Below are 20396 nucleotides of genomic sequence, written 5' to 3'. Positions count from 1 at the left end.
AATGTTAAAAAATATATTGGCTTCTTAAAAAAATACTTTTAATAATTAATTTCAAGTTTCATACGATAGCTAAATAATAAAATTAGACTGATTTGCATGGTTCAATATATAGTTTGCATCAAAACGTGCCAATTAATAAGTATTATATGATATATTTATTCTATAGTAAGTATATTAGAGAGATTTGTTGTAGATGACATCCTTATGATAAATTCATATATATTTACTTCATTACCCATTTTTTAAATATGCAAATTTGTTGACATCCTTGTTTAATTTTTTATATTATCGTAAGTTCATAAATAATAATAACAATTTTAATCTTATCATAGAAATTAGGTTAACATCCAATTAAATAAATGAAATTCACTAATGAGTTATCATTTATTAATAAGTTTGTAGAATTAGTGATTTATTATTATTTTTTGGAAATTTTTATATGAAAAACTAATTATTTTTTAGTGTTTTATCTTTGTATATGTGCAGTTTTGTCTTTTCATATGTTTATTTCGTTTATATAATAATTATATAATTTGCTTCTTAAGAGTCACAAAAATATTATAAAATATTATAAAATTTCACACAATAATCCTTGAATAATAAACCTTCGATAAAGTTGGACTAATTAACTTATTCAATATCTTTTTTTGAAATTTCTCTTACGAATCTGATTTATACATTTCTATACTCAGTTTCATATAATTTAATTTCTTTCATATGTCAATAGTTTATGGTTTAATTATATATATGATCAATTAATTGTTTTTTGAAATAATTTATATAATAATATCTAATTAAATATTTTATTGTTATATAATTATAAATTGGCAATTTTAACCCTATTAACTGTGACCCTATTTAATGCAAAGTGGAGTCAATTTTATTATATATATAGATAGGTATTATAGATTTCTGTTCTCTTATTCTCAATTATCTCATGTGATTTTTTTCATTAAAAAATAATAAATTTAAAAAGTCCACCATTGATTAGTTGGTGGGGGAGAGAGAGAGGGAGAGAGAAAGGTGGAAGAGGGAGTAATTTTTTATGTAAGTTTACAATTATATTCTTAATCTAATGATCACTAAATAATGTAATATCAATTATAGGGGTAAACTGAGAAATTAGAAGTTAGACAAAGAAATTCCTTCTCCTTTTATTATATTAGTATAACCATGTAACTATTCTCCAATCAAAAGAGGGAATGGAGAACCCACCCGGAAAAAAGAAGAAGAAGAAGTGGTAATGGAGAGGATAAATAGGTAATTATAAATTGAGAGGTTAGTAAAATCTAGAAGCATATGACTTATAAACGTGGGTCTTAATTATGAATTTAAAATACTAATTAAATCCCACTTGATCGAATATAGGTCCCACTTTTGATTCCGACATGTTGTTCATATTGCTGTATACGAGTTGAATTGGGACGAGGCATATGCTCGTACAGTGATTAGCCTTGACAACTAGCACTATGGGTCAATCTAGGGCTCAATCGGGACTAAGGACTGTTGATTAGTTAGTTGGCTGAGTATTACACATTTATAAAATGAAGTACTGTTGATTAGGCGGATTAGTACGAACACCAAACCAAAATATTTATAAGTGAAAAATTGACTCAGCAGTGGTCTCACAAATTACTATGTACAGATATTCTAATTGATTATTATTTATTCACGAAGAATGAGGTACACTAACCGGATTGTCAACCGGTTATTTGCTGAAGAATGAGGTACACTAACGAAGAATGAGGTATATATATATTTGCTGAAGATGGCCAACCCGATTGTCATTTAATTGATTGATGAGTATGGTATTCAGTCCTTGACCATACTATATCTGCAACCCATACTCTTTTTTTTTTGTTTTTTGATATGTACTCTAATATCCGGAAGTTCAACGGATTCCAATTAATTCGGTTGAATTAGATCGGTCCACTAAGAAGTAAGTTCTTATAGCGTGAATTTTTTTTATCCACAATAATCGAATTGAAGACCTTATTTGAGAAGAACCAACGGACCAATCCATGTTAGTTGCTAGCAATTCTTTGAACCTTATCATTCGACTGGATCAAACGTAAATTGGAGTCCCGATGTCGGCTAACAAACACGACATTTATTTCTTCCCTGGAATTAGAGTGCCTCCATGCAGCTATAGTCCCAGGGACTGGGACCCTTCTTCAACTTCCTCTCTCACTGATCCATATCTCTTATGTATCCGATCAATGAGAATGGCAGCGTGGATATTTTAAAAGGGACAATGACACTGTTGGTCCTAATTGTTTGGCATTTTTTGATTTTGAGTTCTAAAAGTTTTAAAACGGGTGACTAAGTCCTATAAGTTTGAGAAAAGTGTCAACATTGGTCCTAAATCTGACCGACCGTTACCATCAGTCTACGTGGATCTAACGCCGTTAAAGTAGCCCTTACTGTGATGACGTGGCACGTTCCTATTGGTCCAACTTAACTAATAAACTTTTTAAAATTCAATATTAATCCCTCATTTTTTTCATTTTCGAAAAATGCCCCAGGTCGGCACTGTTCATCTTCTTCTTCAGGAACCAAGTGGAGCACTGTTCATCGTCTTCTTCGGGAACCAGGTGGAGCGTCGATTCCCTCTGGATGTTGTAGTCGGCGAGGGTCCGGCCGTCCTCAAGCTGTAGTCATCGTCTTGTTAGGTTCCCGATTTGGGCTGGGATCGATCTCCAGGTGGTTTGAGTTGAGGTACAGCTGCTCGAGTTTGGGCAGCGCACAGAGCTCCGCTGGGATGAGCCCGCTCAGAGCATTGTCGCTCAGGTCCAAGTAGTTCAGCTCCGCAAGCACTCCAATCTCCCTTGGGATCGACCCCGTGAGGTTCGTTCCAGTGAGGACGAGCCTATTCAATGAGGAGGACAGTGAGCTCAGATTGGTCGGGACAGCCCCTAGCAAGTCGATTTCCTGAAGGACCAATCCCTCAACCTGGCCATCAGGACTGCAACTGATCCCAAACCAACCGCAAGGAGACACGTTCGTGGGGTCCCAATCATACAGGGCCTCAAGTGATCCATTCAAGCTTCGCTTCCATAAGAGGAGCGCTTCTCCCTGTGGACTTAGGGCCGAGGCCGGGAAACAGCTTAAGGACGGCCGGACCCTCGCCGACTACAACATCCAGAGGGAATCGACGCTCCACCTGGTTCCCGAAGAAGACGATGAACAGTGCTCCACCTAGTTCCCGAAGAAGAAGATGAACAGTGCCGACCTAGGGCATTTTTTGAAAATGAAAAAAATGAGGGATTAATATTCAATTTTAAAAAGTTTATTAGTTAAGTCAGACCAATAGGAACGTGCCACGTCATCACAGTAAGGGTTACTTTAACGGCGTTAGATTCACGTAGGCTGACGGTAACGGTCGGTTAGATTTAGGACCAATGTTGACACTTTTCTCAAACTTATAGGACTTGGTCACTCGTTTTAAAACTTTTAGAACTCAAAGTCAAAAAATGCCAAATAATTAGGACCAACAGTGTCATTGTCCCTATTTTAAAAGGCTGGAGATCCAGACAGGGACTGGGACCAGAATTGATATCAGCTGATTGTTAAGGCTGTGACGACTATTTTCTTAGTATTGTTCCCTAAATAGGATGGGATGGGATGGGATGGGACAATACAACCAAGTAAACTGAACATAGCTAAGGTCTTAAGCTGTCCTCAATCCTCATAAAGCATCTATCCATATTCATTTTCCAGCTAGCCATTTTGTTTTTGTTTTTTATGCCTGGGACCTGACCTGACCTCTTATCGTGGTCATATTTATGCGCTCCAATAGATCCAGCAGCAATTGTGAAATCGAGTATCTATAAGCCACCCTTAAATTCGGTACCGGATCTTGATTTTGACAAATTGATTGAGACCCGAACGAAGGAAACTACAAATGAATATTGCGGTTGACCAGACCTTGACTTGAATCGATGCGTTTTTGCAGCGAAATTTTAAGCATTCCAGTCGTATCTTTTTTCTTCTATTTTTTTTTCTTTTTCCCAGTCGTATCAATGAAGAATAAGTTGAAGAAACTTTTAGCAGATAATGCTATATTGTCCTATTGACATGAAGGGTAGTGAGTCAAAAGTAGAAAACGTTCATTCCATCATAAGCTAATAGTATATCGATAACATGAATTGACTGTAGACGAATCGCATAATTTTCATTGACATAAAGTAGAGTTGCTATCGACAGAAACTTGAGGAAAACATAAAAAACAACCGGGCCACGTTCTAGGTTTTTTTACACAGGGCAAGATTTAATTCTAGCTACGAATAAGCTATGTAACAAGTGGATAAGGATCCTTAGCTTAGACGTACACCGATAGTAAATTCATGATTTTATCATAATATATGCAATTCATTGCCAGGGATTTTTTTTTTTTGTATATTTTCCAAGAATCTCACTATGCAATTTAGCAAAAAAGAATCTCACTATGCCTTGGACCAACCTCAATCTGTTTCCATTTCACTAGATAGAGGCCCAAAACTTATAAAGTTCCACAACTGATCGAGGCCCAAATTGGTCTCCTTTTAGCCTGATTTAATTCCGGAGCTATCCCAAGACCAAATGCGATTGCATCGTTAGTTGTTACACCATGCTCTAGTCCTCTCGTGATACAACGGTTGCATGATATGTTCTTTTTGTTGTCGCAGTACCATGGACTTTAACATATTAGAACTTTAGGAATCAATTACTTACCGAAGAACTTTAGAAATCAATTAATCATGAAAAAACGTTGGCTGATCTTAACTCCCCCATATACATATGTCAACATAAGAATTAGTTGAAATTTTCTTATACCCACCCATTATAAAATAAATTATTTTAGAAACCTACTGCAAAATATACGGCCCAAAAAGAAAAATAAAAAGTTAGAGATAACAATTGTCTATTGGGAACGTTGAAAATTCCCCAAAAAATAAACAATAACATGAGTCCCACTCGACATGCACTTAAGTTTCCAAATGGATGACTTCTTTTGGCCATTGAGGAGAAACGGTTGTGCCTCGCACGTATGTTTTTGTTGCCCTACCTAACGAACTTCGTCTACACATCCCTGCCCATGCACAAAATATATAAATGGATTTGCACGTCGATGCTCAAGTATCAAAGCCGATCGGATGAATAAACATACAGAAAAGGAATATACATCTAGCAAGTAAGTGATGATGGCTTCGTCATATGGGAAGATCAATGAGGCCGAGCAGGCAAGGCTCGACGCTGGCCGGAAATCAAGAAAGAGGTTCATCACGATCGCACTATCCTCAGTCGTCCTCGTCTGCGTCATAGTAGCTGCTGTGGTTGGGACCCAGGTCGGCAATGGCTCCAACAAGGACGGTGCAGGTGAGGACCCCAAGTCACCGTCGACCTCGGTGAAGGCCGTGTGCGACCTGACATTGTACAAGGAGTCATGCTACAACAGTATGTCCCACAAAGTTAATCCGAACCAGGTCGTGCAGCCCCAGAAGCTGTTTAAGCTCGCCATCCAAGTCGCGATGGACGAGCTGGGCAAAGCATCGGACCGATTATCGAGTCATCTGAAACCATATAATAACAACTCAGCTGCAGTTGCTGCTCTGGACAGCTGCCATGACCTTCTGGCCCTTGCAATTGACCACCTGAACGGGTCCTACGCATCAGGCAACCTCGACTCCTCAGATGATCTCCGGACCTGGCTAAGCACGGCTGGAACGTGCCAGGAGACATGCTTAGATGGGTTCGACGAGTTGGCCCTTGGGCCGTTGAAGGACACTGTCAAGAGCAACCTCAAGATATCGCAAGAGCTCACGAGCAACAGCCTTGCTATTATCACGTGGATCTCGAAAATCATGGGTTCGATCAAGCTAAGGCGTCTCATGGGAGTCGAGTATCATGACAAGACTAACAACGTGCCCAAATGGCCGCACCAAAACGACAGGAAGCTCCCCAATTGGTTGAAACCAAAGGACCGGAAACTCATCCAGAGTTCGGCGGACCTGAGGAAGATTGCGGATGCCGTGGTGGCTAAGGATGGCTCAGGGAAGTACAAGACCATTAAGGACGCGCTAAAGGACGTCCCCGACAAGAGTGACAGGAGGTACGTGATCTACGCGAAGAAGGGCATCTACGAGGAGAATGTTCGTGTTGAGAAGCCAAAGTGGAACGTTGTGATGGTTGGGGACGGTAAGGATGTGACCATCGTGACTGGGAAACTCAACGTTGTCGATGGCACCCCGACATTTCAATCTGCAACTTTTGGTAATACATCATCTACTACTGCACCTCTTACAAAATACTGACACATGTGGAACATATTAGTTCAAATTGAATCATTAGCAATGTACCTCTCCAATAGGCTCATAATCGTTTGTTCTCGGTGCAGCTGTTTTTGGCAAGGGCTTCGTAGCCCGAGATATGGGATTCCGCAACACAGCAGGCCCGAGCAAGCACCAGGCAGTGGCGCTGATGTCGACGGCAGACCACTCAGCTTTCTACCGGTGCAAGTTCGAAGCTTTCCAGGACACTCTATATGCACACTCGAACCGCCAGTTCTACCGTGAGTGCGATGTCTACGGGACGGTCGACTTCATCTTTGGAAACTCCGCGGTTGTCCTCCAGAACTGCAACATCCTCCCGAGGGTCCCCATGAAGGGTCAGCAGAACACAATCACTGCCCAAGGGAGGGCAGACCCAAACCAGAACACCGGTATCTCGATCCACAACTGCACCCTCTGGCCTTCGGGGAACCTGAGTTCCGTGCGCACCTTCCTGGGGCGGCCCTGGAAGAACTACTCGACCACAGCATACGTGAAGACCATGATGAACAGCTTCATCGACCCGAAGGGGTGGCTGCCCTGGACAGGCGATTCCGCGCCCAGCACTATTTACTATTCTGAGTACGGGAACTTCGGGCCAGGGGCATCGACCAAGGGCCGGGTCAAGTGGAAGGGGCTGAGGACAAATCTGAGCATCAAAGAGGCTGAGAAGTTCACTGTGAAGTCATTCCTTGGAGGGGAGCATTGGATTAAGAAGGCGGATGTCAGCTACAAACCTGGTCTTTGAAATTCATACATATACACAGCTATGGGATTTACAAGACTTGTTCCTTAATTAATCATGACTTTGCTCTTTGATAATCTTTTTTTGTATGCTTATAACTAGTACTATTTGATTGTGAAACACTGATTGAAAATGGAGATTTTGAATTGACCAAGTATATAATATTTTTCTTATATAATGCATTTGAGTCTACCCTATTCATGATCATATATATGGAAGTAACAAGTAGTTAAATATTTAAAGTTTCAGCCAAGAAGTTCGAAATCTCGAGGCTACAAATGTTATGTTCGATATGTGCTGTTAGAAAAAGATTTTGCCCATTCATGGAAATATTCAACTAACCATGTGGTGGATAGGCAAGAAGAGTTAGCGGATGTGTGGATTCGGGAGATAATAATTGATGCAGTGAACAGAGTCAATTATAGTTTAGAATTCATGTGAAATACATGCAATATGTACGGATTACAGCAACCTTATATATTTTTGATTGGGGAGAAATACAACAATAGTCCTAAAAGTTTAAACTTTTTTGACATTAAGTCTTATAAATTTCACTTTGGCCTTATCAGTCCTATAACGTTTACTTCGTCAGACGCTTTTAGGCCTAACCTTTATCGTCCCCCGAGTGTTGATGTGGATGTAACGACCTTAAATAATTTACAAGTGTCATAAACAATGTTTTCATGGCCAATTTTGTTTAATGACGTGGTCTATCTTTCAAAAAAGAAAAAACTATCAAAATAGTCATTGAAAGATTTTAAAACTAACAAATTACTACTTCAAAGATATTTTGAAACAAAATGATTATTAAAAGACCAGAATCCATAACATTTTGGTACTTCCGTCAAAATTCCGTTAGTGCCGTTACGGGAAAATGACATGGATGCTTATGTGGCATCTAGTAGCCAAACGGTGCCGATAGATAGTGTACATCAGCACGTACGACGTCGTTTATGGCCTGAAGTTAAAAAAAAAAAACCTAGGCGTAACGACGCCATCTTGTTGCATCTCCCTCCCCCAACCGAACGGCATCGTTGCTACCTATTCCCTCCCCTCCCCCCATCTGTAATCAAAATTAGGGCAAGCCGACGAACCTCCATCGAACCCGACGTCCTTCCTATCTCCTCACCCCACTGGTGTCGTCGCCCCGAAGGTCGTGGACACACGGACTCATCGAGCTTGAGTTCAACTCCGCCAGCAACTCTATATCGAGTCTCCATCTTCGACGGTCTCAACAAGGTGGATTTAATCGCCGGAGCTAATAGAGTTAATTGGTAAGTGTGGGAAATGTCTCTCAACTATAGATTGTCCAATTGAAGTCCGATTGGAATCCGATTTGCCAGCCCTAAGTCCAATTTGTGGTTTCCTACAGCCCTAGTTGAAGATCATCTGTTGCCTCCATTGCAATCCAGACGAGTTCATCTGCAGTCTCTTCAGCCGAATCAACGCTCTCAAGGTTAGTCGATTTTCACTTGATTTGGTGATGACTGGTATGTTGAACTGGTTGGTGTTGCTCAAAGTTGTGGTCTCCTATTGCATTGTTATCTGTTGCTTGTACTATCTGTCTGCTCAAAGTTGATAGCTTGCCGTAATTTTGATAATTTTGATTGCAGTAATATTTCGATGGGAGAGGGAGGTGATGATGAGAAGAGGGAATGAGCAGAGGAGTTGAGGGTGCAGAAGAAAGTCGAACAAGCTATCACCTTCAAGATGAGTTCGTATTCCCATCGCTCGCACTCCCATTGCTGCAAATGCCACGGTGAGTATGATAATTTCCCCACGAAACCTAATCAAGCCTCAGCAACCTCCAAGTACAATTGTTTTTCTCTGGACATAGGTGATTCGACCATGGATAAAGATGAAAACATCCTATGTTATTGCAGAATTCCAGCATTGAGAATGATATCAAACACAATAGCAAATCCATGGCGTTCATTTTACATGTGCCCTTTATAGAATGATGATACAAGGAAATGCAAGTATTTTCAGTGGGAAGATGAGTTGTATATCAGTAGAAGCCTGTCCCAAGAACAGAAGATAATAAGTAAGGTAAGGAAGAATTTACAAAGGAGAGAAATGCAGCTAAAGAGATGAAGGCATTTGTCTTTGGTTTTAGCTATGACAATGATTGTATTAGGATGCTTGATTATGATGAAATGAAGTATGATTGTCTATGTAATTTGTCTATGTAATTGTGGTGGACTGGACTGGACTAGACTGTTAGGGAGCTGCTCTGTGTCTGGTGACTGATGTAATTCCTCTGGTTAAGGAATGATCTGTGGTTGCAATGCAAATGATGAATTGGTTGGATCTGTGGATTGGATTGTAGTTGTAATTGTATGGCCGTTGTTAAACATGGGAATGTTCCATGTTCAGATACATAAGTTCACTTTAATTATCAATGTACTTTAATTCATTAGTTGTTCACACTCCTTGCTTCTTTTCTGGAAAATTAGGGAGAAGTCAATTTAATTCAGCGTAATTTCTCAACGCAAGAAGTTCATATGACAAAGCAAATATGCATACATTGGCTCATGCCTTATTGACAAAATATGACAATATTTCAATCATCATCCTTCTATATGTCGGAGATGCATGCCTGTTCCACTTTATTGTCATTTCTTTTTTCTGTTTTTTTTTCTTTTAAGTATGTGATCAACTTGCATACACTTTGATTAGCTCACCTTTTTGGGTGAATTAAAGACCCATCAACAACACTTAGCTTAGAGAATTTGAAGCCAATCTAGAGATCACCAAGCACTTCACTCAACCATTCATGCATCAATTAGAAACTTCACCTCTACATTCCCAAATGGCCAAAATACCAAGCACTTCACTCAACCAAATAGTGAAAATACCAACTTCTCATAGTCATTCCCAAAAAATTAATCATCCTTATAATTTCATTGGGGTATCCTATACAAATCCCAACAACATCCCATCTATACAATGGCACTTGAACTACTGCTACATTCTCTATACAAAAACCATCAAAACGAAGCAAAAATATTTGCAGGCAACAAAAAGCCTTATGTGCACTTCTTCCTACACTTCTTCTGTGATAGAGATGACTGAGGCCCAGATTGTTGAATTTCAATGGCAGTACTCCCACTAGTTGTCATTGCTCTCTTCCTCTTATGCATTTGAGCATTTGAACCTAATGGAGCATCAGTTTCAGCAGCTTTTTCTGCTCCCTTCCTCCACTGCATATAATAATAAATAGACACAATTCAGCAGAGGCAACAAATTCAACAAGTACAGAGTTACTGAACAAGGTCTGTATACGGTGTGAACAACAAATTCAACACAATTCAAGAGAGGCAGTAGAGGCAGCAAATTCAACAATTCAGCAGAGACAGTAAAGGCAGCAAATTCAACAAGTAAAGAGGCAACAAACTTGAACAAGACAGCAGAGGCAGTAGAGGAAGCAAATTCAACAAAAATTCGAACAATTCAGCAGAGGCAGTAAATGCAGCAAACTCAACAGCAAATTCAACAAGTAAAGAGGTAGCAAACTCAAACAAGACAGCAGAGGCAGTAGAGGAAGCAAATTCAACACAAATTCGAACAATTCAGCAGAGGCAGTAAAGGCAGCAAATTCAACAAGTAAAGATGCAGCAAACTCGAACAAGACAGCAGAGGCAGTAGATGAAGCAAATTCAACACAAATTCGAACAATTCAGTAGAAGCAGTAGAAGAAGCAAATTCAACAAGTACAGAGTCATTTGAGCTTTCATTCAAATGATGCAGCAAATTCAGCAGAGGACATAACCATGCAACAAATATGATGCAACTATACCGATTAAAGGCTACCTTTGGAACATTTGAGATAGAGGCTCCAACTATACTAGCACATTCCCTTCTTCTCTTTTTCATCTGAGTAAAAAAAAAAAACCAAAGTTGGCGGAGGACATAACCAAACAAGTTAGAAAAAATCGACATAACCAAAAAAACAAAGTTAGTACCATTGGATCATTTGCGACTGAGCTAGTACTAGCATCAGGAACTTTCTTGTTCCCCTTGTCCTTCACAGTTGTGCCCTTGCATATTCTCCTATTATGCCCTGGCTGACCACACTTTCCACATATTATTTTCCTATACTTCCTTTTTGCCTTGTATGGATCCTGTGGAATATCATTACCCTTGGTCCTTTTCATTTTAGGACGACCACCTGCCCTAGAGTATTTAGGAGGTAGAATAAGGTCCAAGGTTTGCTTCTCCCAATGATCTTCCCCTATTATAGGTCGAATATCTGGCTCATAAATCCTTTGCCATGTTTCCTTTGAGTAGTAAAAATGCACAAACTTCTCTAGATCAGAATCGTTCATCATCATGCATGCCACTGCATGTTTGCATGGGATTCCACTTATATCCCATTTCCTGCAAGAACAAGTGCAGTGCTTCAAATCAACCTCATGTTTGCCACAGCTCATATGAATGTGCTGCACCTGAAAACGCAGTTCTTGAGCATCTCCTACCCAAGTGGCATGCTAACTCTAGCTACCTATCTTAGCCTTTTCAAGCATGCTCTGAGCTGTAGATGTAAGTGGATCGTTGTACTTTGCCATGTGAGTTTTAGCAGCATTCATCTTCCTCGTGATAGACATCTTGATCTCCTCTAACATAGTAATGATATACTTCCCTCTCATCTTCACAATTGCACTATTCAATTGCTCGGACATGTTGTTCGTCAAGCTTTCATTCTTATTGAAGGATCTGAATGCTGCCTTTGTCCATGATTCTGCAGGCAAATTTCCCAGATACTTCCATGCTTCCTCACTTATTGCCTTCAGCAATTCCATGTTCATTTCAAAATCAGGCATAGTCCTTGATCTGGCACAATCCCACATTTTCTCATTGAGTTGTTTGCTTTTCCAATTCTTCCACAGGTTTGTCTCCAAATGTCTCACACAGTATATGTGAGTGCATCCTAGAGCTAACTCTTTAAGTACAGGTAAAAGCCCCTACAAGTAAAGTACAAAGAACAAGTTAGCATTCAAATGTGAATTCAATTTAGACAAAATCTACAAAATCAAGATTTTAGTACCTTCTACATATCTGACATAAATTCCCACCCGTGGATAATAGGATCACCTATGTCTAGAAATAGCCTTGTTAAGAACCAACTCCAAGTCTCCTTTGTCTCTTGCTCTACGACAGCATAGGCTATAACATAGAATAAATGGTTTCCATCTTGCGCGACTGCTGTCAATAATTAGCTTCCATAATAACCCTTCAAGTGGCAACCATCCAAACCTATGAGAGGTCTGTAGCCAGTAAGGAATCCTTTCTTAGTTGCATCCAAGCACATATACAATTTTTCAAAGTGTGGAGGTTCTGACAAGTTCACTCTATGAACCCCAAGCCTACATGTAGACCCAAGGTTGCTTCTTCTAAGCTCAACACAATAGCCATGAAGTTTGGCATATTGCTCCTTCTCTGACCCTTTCATAATTTCTCTAGCAATGTGTAAGGCTCTGTAAATCTTCATCTGACATCCTTTAACCTTATACTTATGAGACATATAAGTGCAGACATCATTAATAGTCATCTTAGGAAACATTTTGAGTCTTTCCACTAACTTCTGAGCAACCCACTCCCTATTTGCTAGTTTGTTCTTCAACTTTCTCGAACATGTGTGGTGGGGTTAAATCTCTTTACTAGAAAACCTCCACAGCCTTTAAACCAACTACAAAAAATATACCAAGGGCAACCCTCTACACATGCAAACTTGCACCTACTGCTGTCATTTAGCTTCATTTTAATAGGCCTCCCAAGTGCAATATTGTAATCTCTCACAGCCATCTTGAACAAATTAAGAGTTGGAAAAACCATCTCCAATTCTAAATGTACCTGACCAAAAGTTGCGTCTTTATTGAATTGAATAAGCCTTTCAACATATTCAGCATTCTCATCATCATTTTCATTGACAATTCCCTCTTCCTCTGAATGGTATTCATCATGTTCAAAGAAATCTTCATCAGCTTCTTCCTCTGTAGCAACCTCATCCCTTTCAACACGATGTACCTGCTCATCCAGTGGTCTTTTTCTTCTTACATCATGTTCATCCTCAGCATCTTCTATTCCTGGTTTCCAAGAACCATCTGAATAACTCCCATATAACCCTTCAACGTCATCATCATCAACAAGTTCATTATCATCATGACCACGCCCTTCACTGTCATCGTCATCATCACCAAGCCCTTCACTGTCATCATCCTCTTCAGAAACATCTAGTGTAAGGTCTTCAATTGCTTTTTCTACCTCAGTGATATCAATATCAATACCACAAACTCTTTTATCATCTCTTCCACCATCCACCGGTTCTAGCCTCACCATTTGTATCATCCAGTAAGTGGTGATCAAAATAAAACTCAAGTCCATTCTTATTTGCAACTTTCGCAGAAGCATATAGCCTACGAATGTCTTCATCTGTTTCAAGAACTCTCAACCCAACTTCTAAATTGAACCCATACTCCAACCAATAAACCTTCTCATAGGATTCAATATTATAACCATGTTGTTGAAAGTAGTATTGTAGCTCTGTAATGGACAATTTGTCAATGTCCACCATCTCCCATGCATCGATCTCTCCCCAACATACTTTAAGTGGGGTTCTGACACAAACTTGCCCCCATAGTGTAAGACTATGGTGTACAGATCATCCATGAGCTCACAAGCTGAATTAAAACATAAAAAAGCAATTTTCAATCGAACGTACAGACAAAGCATCCGACAGTAAAAGCAACAGACAACTTCGAGCAGAGGGACCACATTAGGGGACCACAACTTTGAGCAAACAGATAGTCAAAGCAAGAGAAAACCCCGCAATAAGGGACCACAATTTCGAGCAACACCAACCGGCCAAACCTAACATTCATCACCAAATCAAGTGAAAATCGACTACCCTCGAAGCAGACAAACTAGACCGTCGTTTCTCTACTCTCCCTTTGCTCTTTTCTCAGTGTATAACAACGTAACTTCTTTATGAAACTCTCCCTTCCTCAGTCGTCTTTTCTCAGTCGTCTCTCTACTCTCCCTTCCTCAAACTTCTCCCTTCTTTGTTTCAGTCTGCTGTCATACTCAGAGTTGCTGCTACGGTGCCCATGCGGTCGTCGAACAAAAAGCAGACTCGACGAGTCCGTGTGTCCAACTGGTCTGCGTTCAACTGGCCGACGACGACAACTGCTTGAACTCAACCTTGACGATGACTCTTATGATGGGGGGCTGCGTCGAGTTCAATTGGTTTGGGTTTAACTGGCCGCGTCCGTCGGGTTCGATGATCATTTTGTTTCAGAATATCTTTCAAATAGTAATTTGTTAGTTTTGAAATCTTTCAATGACCATTTTGATAGTTTTTTCTTCAAAAAATAAAGAAACAAAGTGAGTAGTTTTACCAATTTACCCCTAATTAATAATCTAATTTTTAAAATCAGCCATTACTCCATCGTCAGTTCCTTGTTGACCTCCACAGTCATCGCTGCCGATGTATGCCAAACATCCACATCCATGGTTATCATGACCCTCTGCTGATTGTTCTCGAACCAACTAAACCAAATTCGACCTCAAGGAGCCTAGATCTGGCCTCGCCGACTGAAATTTCGTCATTCCACTTCTTCGGACCAAACCATGTCTGTGATTATCAGTCGGAGAGTCAAAATTTCTCCGACAGCTCACGCTCACATCTCTTCAGATGAGTATGTCTCACTGCAACAACCATTACACCTGACAAAAATTATAAAACAAAAAATGAAGCAACAATCTTAATTCCAATACCATAAATTGAAACAAAATCGAAGTTTTCATCAATCAAAGCATGAAAAATCAACAATAGAGTGAGCATTAGCACATGCTTTCACTAGGGTTTCGGGCTGAAACGGCATGTTAATCTAGTGCTTGGGCTCGCTCAGTCCTTCAGTAGATTCATCAGTTCTTGGAGGCTTCTTCAGATCCTGCCTCCATGATCAGACAAACATGATTGAGTAAACCTAGAAATTGAAAAAACTAAAAAGAACCTGAGAGAGAGAGAGAGAGAGAGAGAGAGAGAGAGAGAGAGAGAGAGAGAGAGAGAGAGAGAGAGAGAGAGAGAGAGAGAGAGAGAGAGAGAGAGAGAGAGAGAGAGATGGATGGATGGAGGTGGAGATTGTTTCAGTGAAAGGGAAGACGAGGGCGACATTTTGAATATAAATTTTCAGATTGGATTGCGCATTGATTCAGCGAAGAAGAAGATGGGCGTGACACTCATCAATGGTGATGACATAGGCAATTGAGTAGATAGCGGTTCACCCAATTGGGGATCCAGGACATGATGGCTCGATTCGCAAGTCCAAGGTGAACCCAGCCATGAGTTCCACGAGCCATGAATACTTGTGGACCTACCGAAGCTATCTAGCTAAGGGCTCACTAAAGCTACCTAGCTCCGGCGACAAGGGAAGAAGATGAATTGTATTACTCTTTTTTTTATAAAAAAAATCAATTTCTTTTTTAATTTTATCAAGAAGTTTTTAAAAAAATTTTATCTTAAAATTGCCAAGTCATTTAAAAATGTGCCACGCATACAATTTAAAGCCACGTGAACAAAAATAAACAACGTCATGTCCACATGGACAAAGAGTTAATAGACAATGACGATTAGGACTAAAGCGTCTAACGGAACCAACATTATAGGACTTTAAAAAAAAATTTAAAGTGAAACTTATAGGACTTAATATTAGAAAAGTACAAAGTTTTAGGACTGACGCTGTATTTCTTCCCTTTTGATTGTCCGTGTTTAGTATAGATTATTAACTGTGAGTTACCTTGTTTCTGCGATCGGCGGCCGAGCCAAGGCTCGTGACGGGTCGATTTAACAGTCAGAGATCAGGCAAGAACAGGAAGGATGCATGGGAAAGTTCGCGTAAAGCACTTCAAAAGTATATCAAGTGCAAACAGGCCCATGCCCAAGTACGTAGCCCAAGAATTTACTTCAACTTTAATTTGATCAACCAACTCAACATTAATTGGCCCAATCCAAAGAGTAAAAAATGATTTTTTAAAATGATAATACGGTTTCTGGCAATCTTTGCCATGTAGAACCACTTAACAGTTAACACTCATATAAAGGATCTTTCAGCATGATGAAGATACATTGATGTATGTTCAGTTTAAATAATATGTTAATATCAACAATCACGAGCGAAAGACACTAAAAAATAGCCATTGGATTTCCATAAATCGGGATTGTCTCGGAAGTACAAGGCATGAAAGGCTTCAACATAGAAGTGAATAAGAATCCGTAGAAGACCAATAAGCCGCTAAAGGCTTGTTGAAGCAGTTTACACTCTTGATTTTCTAGTTGGGTTTCCATATCAAGTTCCATATTCGAAGTTTCAGCCAAATAGTTTGATATCTTGAAGCTACGAATATTATTTTCCGAAAACAAGACATAACTAGTTTTCTTAGCTGCACGTTGCGCGGATCTTTATTTTAATATTTTTAATTAATATTTATGAAATATATTTTAGAAATATAATTAAATAATGGCTTATGATTTTTTTTGGTAGCTTATACAAGCTTACTAATGATGGAGAGCATATAATGTGAGATCATTGAAAATATTTTTCAAATTAGTATAGTAGGCACATGATGGGCCTTGCGTTTTTTTTTTCTATCATATCTTTTCTGATTAATTAATTATAAATAAATCAGTACCAATATAGTATCAGAGAACGTTATGATATTATATATTAGAGAAAATGTATTTACATATTATTAAAAAGTCTTATTGTGGATAAAGACTTACATCTAGTATGGAGCTTCCAAAAAGACTTGCACCTAGGATGAAAATAAAAATAAATGACCTGAACTACCCAATCCAGAAATTTATTGAAGTCAAGGTCTCTAGCAGCCACGTCAGTTGAGAAAAGAAGTGACTGCCGCTGACAACATTGTGAATAGATTCCTCTCCTCTTATCTTGCGTCATCCTTCCATGAAGACACTTGAAGGGTATTCCAGGACGTAATTTCTTGAACGCTTCAAAGGCAAACTTAACCTGCAAAATTTGCATGACATAAGCTTGCATTTAGTTTTTGAGTTGGATCATGATTCAATTTAACTTGATTTTATATGATGATTGTAAGTGTTGATAAATAAGTAGATGATGAATTTATTATTCAAAAATTAATTATAATAATAATTAGAAAAATATACAAGTGAAAAGTAGACGGAAAGGTCCAAAAATCAATCCTTTTATATGCAAAAAAACACGACTAACATGTCCTTCTGACATGTCTCCTGTGAAGAATCCTGAACCGAGAACTACCGATCCAATCATCCGCATTAAGCCTATAGTCGGAGCAAACCTGGACTCATCCAGATAGATCCTATACAGCCCCGACTTTCCCTGGGCCCAGCGTTTCGGCGGATCGAAAAGCGAGGAAAGCCACAGTGCCGATTGAGATAAAGCGGCCCCAGCCAGTCGTGATCTCCCCCGATTATGCGAGGAACACCTGGAGGGACCGGGTCCCTTCACATCCTTGGAAATGGAACAGGCCTGATCCATTGGGATGGCCTAACTGATCTCTGTCTCCCTTCCTCTTCAAGTACTCTCAGTTTCCAGTTCGACACACCTTGCATGTCCTTCACATCTCCAAAATCGCTGAGAAACTTCTGCTTCTAGAAATCATCATGTGATAACAAGTACCCGAACTCTTTGTTCATGAGAGCTACTAAGGTCACTTACGTCAAACGGCTAGAGAAAGCTCCAGCTCAGTCTGAAGTCGCATCAGACAAGATGGGATCGAAAAAGTAGCCCTCTCGCAGAGGTCTACTAAGAGAGGCAATGCCAACCCATCCTTCCAAAATTCGAAAACTTCACTGTTAGGATACGAACTTCTGCTACTATCCCCATAATTGGCTCCATCCTTCTTTGACGCAGCGTAACTAAGTGATAATTATAATATGTTGATTCACGTACGAATACCAGAAAATAATCTTCTATAACCTGTTGATTTTACGAATACCAGGGAATATACATAAAATTCGTTGATTCAATCAATGCCGAATCTGAAATAATAGAAAAAATACTCTCTTGAAATTTTATTCATCAAAACTAAAATTACTTTAGTCTTAGGGCTTACATGCTTATATAGGAAGAAACGAAATTGCAACAAAGAAAATAAACTATTTTAGGACAAAGAAAATAAACCATTTTAGGAAATTGCAATGGAAGAAATAATTTTTTTCCTAAAATATGCAAAAAACGCTCAAATAATATAAAATTACCTGTTTGAGTCTCTAAAATTTCCCGTTTGGTTTCGAAGGCCGTTTTCCTCGAGACAAGATCGTCAGAACCTGTTTTTCTCGAGATATCGATTTGTCATGTTTTTTGCTGTATCATTCTTATCACAATTCGTCCGCATTAAGCCTATAGTTGTAGAAAACCTGGACTCATCCAGACAGATCCTATACAGCCCCGACTTCCCCTTAGCTAGAGACCCATAGACACTCAGGTTGTAACGTCCCAAATTTTTCACGTGCTTATTCGCATGTGCTTTCCCATTTTTCCGATCTTCACTGCATTTGTTTACTGAATGATCATTATAATTTTTATTTGATTATTTGATTATAAATATTATATTAAGAAATCAACTTTCCATGTGTCCTTTCTTCCTGAGGCTTACTCACATAATTCTGATGCGTCTCTCTTCCACGCGGGCACTAATTTTCCCTGACTTTCACCACCTTCTTTTATGCTTTCTTTATGTATTGTCTTATCCATTCATCCTGCCATTCAGATTTCAAAATAGAGAGAGAAGTCAAGAATGGAGAGGAACTGGGAGTGATTTGATTTAAGAAAAGAAAGAAAGAAAGAAAGAAATCAATTGTTGTTGAATGTTTCAGGATTTGAGTGCTTATCAAGGTGAGTAAGCTATTCTAAACTTAGCATTTTTATCGTGATTATAATTAGTTTATTATAATTGTATTGTCATGCGCCATGTCAATGTTTCAGATCATGTATGTATTTTTCTATTACCAATTACGATATTTGTAAATGAGTTAGTGAGGTTTTTGAGATGCGGACAGAGATTGATGGAAGTTGGTGAGTCCTGTAACGCCCTGAGCCAGTCGTAAATCGAGTAGTAGGAAAGGACTACCTGGAGCAGAGAGGTTGCCAATATGGAGCCGCTATTGCAATCTGGAGCTGGGAAGAAACACATGAATGATATGAGTTCTTGAGGTCTCGATGATATTTTTACGATATTACTGAACCTATATCATGATCCGGCTAGTTTAGGTTGTAATTATTTACTGGGCGTCAAGATCACCCCCAAATATATTCTCTCAGTTGTTTTACATGTCAAAATGGCGGTGGATTCGTGGCATTTTATGGAATTTTTACTCGCTCGGTCGAATTTGTAATTTTTTTAAATATTCTTTATGTGTATGGAAATTCTTATATATTATTTGATTTTCATCGAATAATTTTTCGGATTTTACACAGGTAATGGCCGATACTCTGAAATCTTCAGATTCACACTCTCAACCTCATTCCACCCATCAGCAACGAGCTCAGCCAGAGTGGACGTCAATGAGATGGAAAAACGTGCAGAGGGCCTCTGATCGGGGAGGTGGATGGTGGAAACCATCCTCCTGTGTCCGAGTCACCGAGCTGAACACGACAAAGCCAGATTCTAATGGTACTTAGCTGTCTCGGAGGTAGATGATCTTGTCTTATACTGAAACCAAGATCTATGTCCTCGGAGCCAGATACTGAAACCATGGAAACATATTGCTCTGTAATCCATGTCGACGCATAAAATATGATGTCTAATTTTTATTATCTATATTGCTCATAAACACGATAAGGATAACAAACTTTCATTTGTAGATTACGGGGAGTCTCATTCTCTTCCTCCCCTCTGTTGCCGCGAGCCCTCTCTCCTTTTATAGGCTAATTTGTCTCATGCAAGCAAGTGGGTGGTGGGGCCCCATCAAGTTGACCCGCTTGTGTAACTTGCTTCTTTGGTCAGCCATGATATCACTTCTCGTCCAATCATGAATAACGGTAGCAAGATTATCATCGATCCAATTTAGTGCACCCTTCGGACTTTACCACTGCTGACAATAGGGAGCACATTCTTTCAAGGATTTGGCCCATTGATTCTTATAACCGTGGCATTCTTCTCTATTCTCTTGCCTTGTAAGTCGCCTTTCTCAACTGCTTTTCCAGTTCTTCGCTTATCAAGTTTGCTTCATTCCATGACTGCTTGGGGCTAAATGATCGTGACATAGATTTTGCTTCATATTTAATGTGTCTCTACATCGTTTGCAATGGAACTGAGTTGTTCATAACCCATCAAGA

General features: G+C 39.4%; 1 protein-coding gene across 1 annotated transcript; it reads left to right on the top strand.

Annotated features, from left to right (window-relative positions):
• The first annotated feature begins 5173 nt into the window (after positions 1-5173).
• Positions 5174-7231, top strand: LOC116197190 (probable pectinesterase/pectinesterase inhibitor 46). The gene is made up of 2 exons (XM_031527243.1): positions 5174-6252; positions 6377-7231. The coding sequence occupies exons 1-2, from the start codon at positions 5181-5183 to the stop codon at positions 7054-7056; spliced, it is 1752 nt and encodes a 583-aa protein (XP_031383103.1). The 5' UTR covers positions 5174-5180; the 3' UTR covers positions 7057-7231.
• Positions 7232-20396: the final 13165 nt, after the last annotated feature.

Source organism: Punica granatum, chromosome 2, assembly GCF_007655135.1.
Source record: "Punica granatum isolate Tunisia-2019 chromosome 2, ASM765513v2, whole genome shotgun sequence".
Lineage (NCBI taxonomy): Eukaryota > Viridiplantae > Streptophyta > Magnoliopsida > Myrtales > Lythraceae > Punica > Punica granatum.
The sequence above is the reverse complement of the archived record's forward strand: the minus strand, read 5'-3'. Positions and strand labels throughout refer to the sequence as shown.

What these genes read in the sequence shown, in the direction of transcription:
- LOC116197190 (XM_031527243.1), top strand. Translation starts at nt 5,181, where the DNA reads ATGATGGCTTCGTCATATGGGAAGATCAATGAGGCCGAGCAGGCAAGG. An exon ending in ATTTCAATCTGCAACTTTTG is followed by an intron (nt 6,253 to 6,376) that starts GTAATACATCAT and finishes TTCTCGGTGCAG; the next exon opens with CTGTTTTTGGCAAGGGCTTC.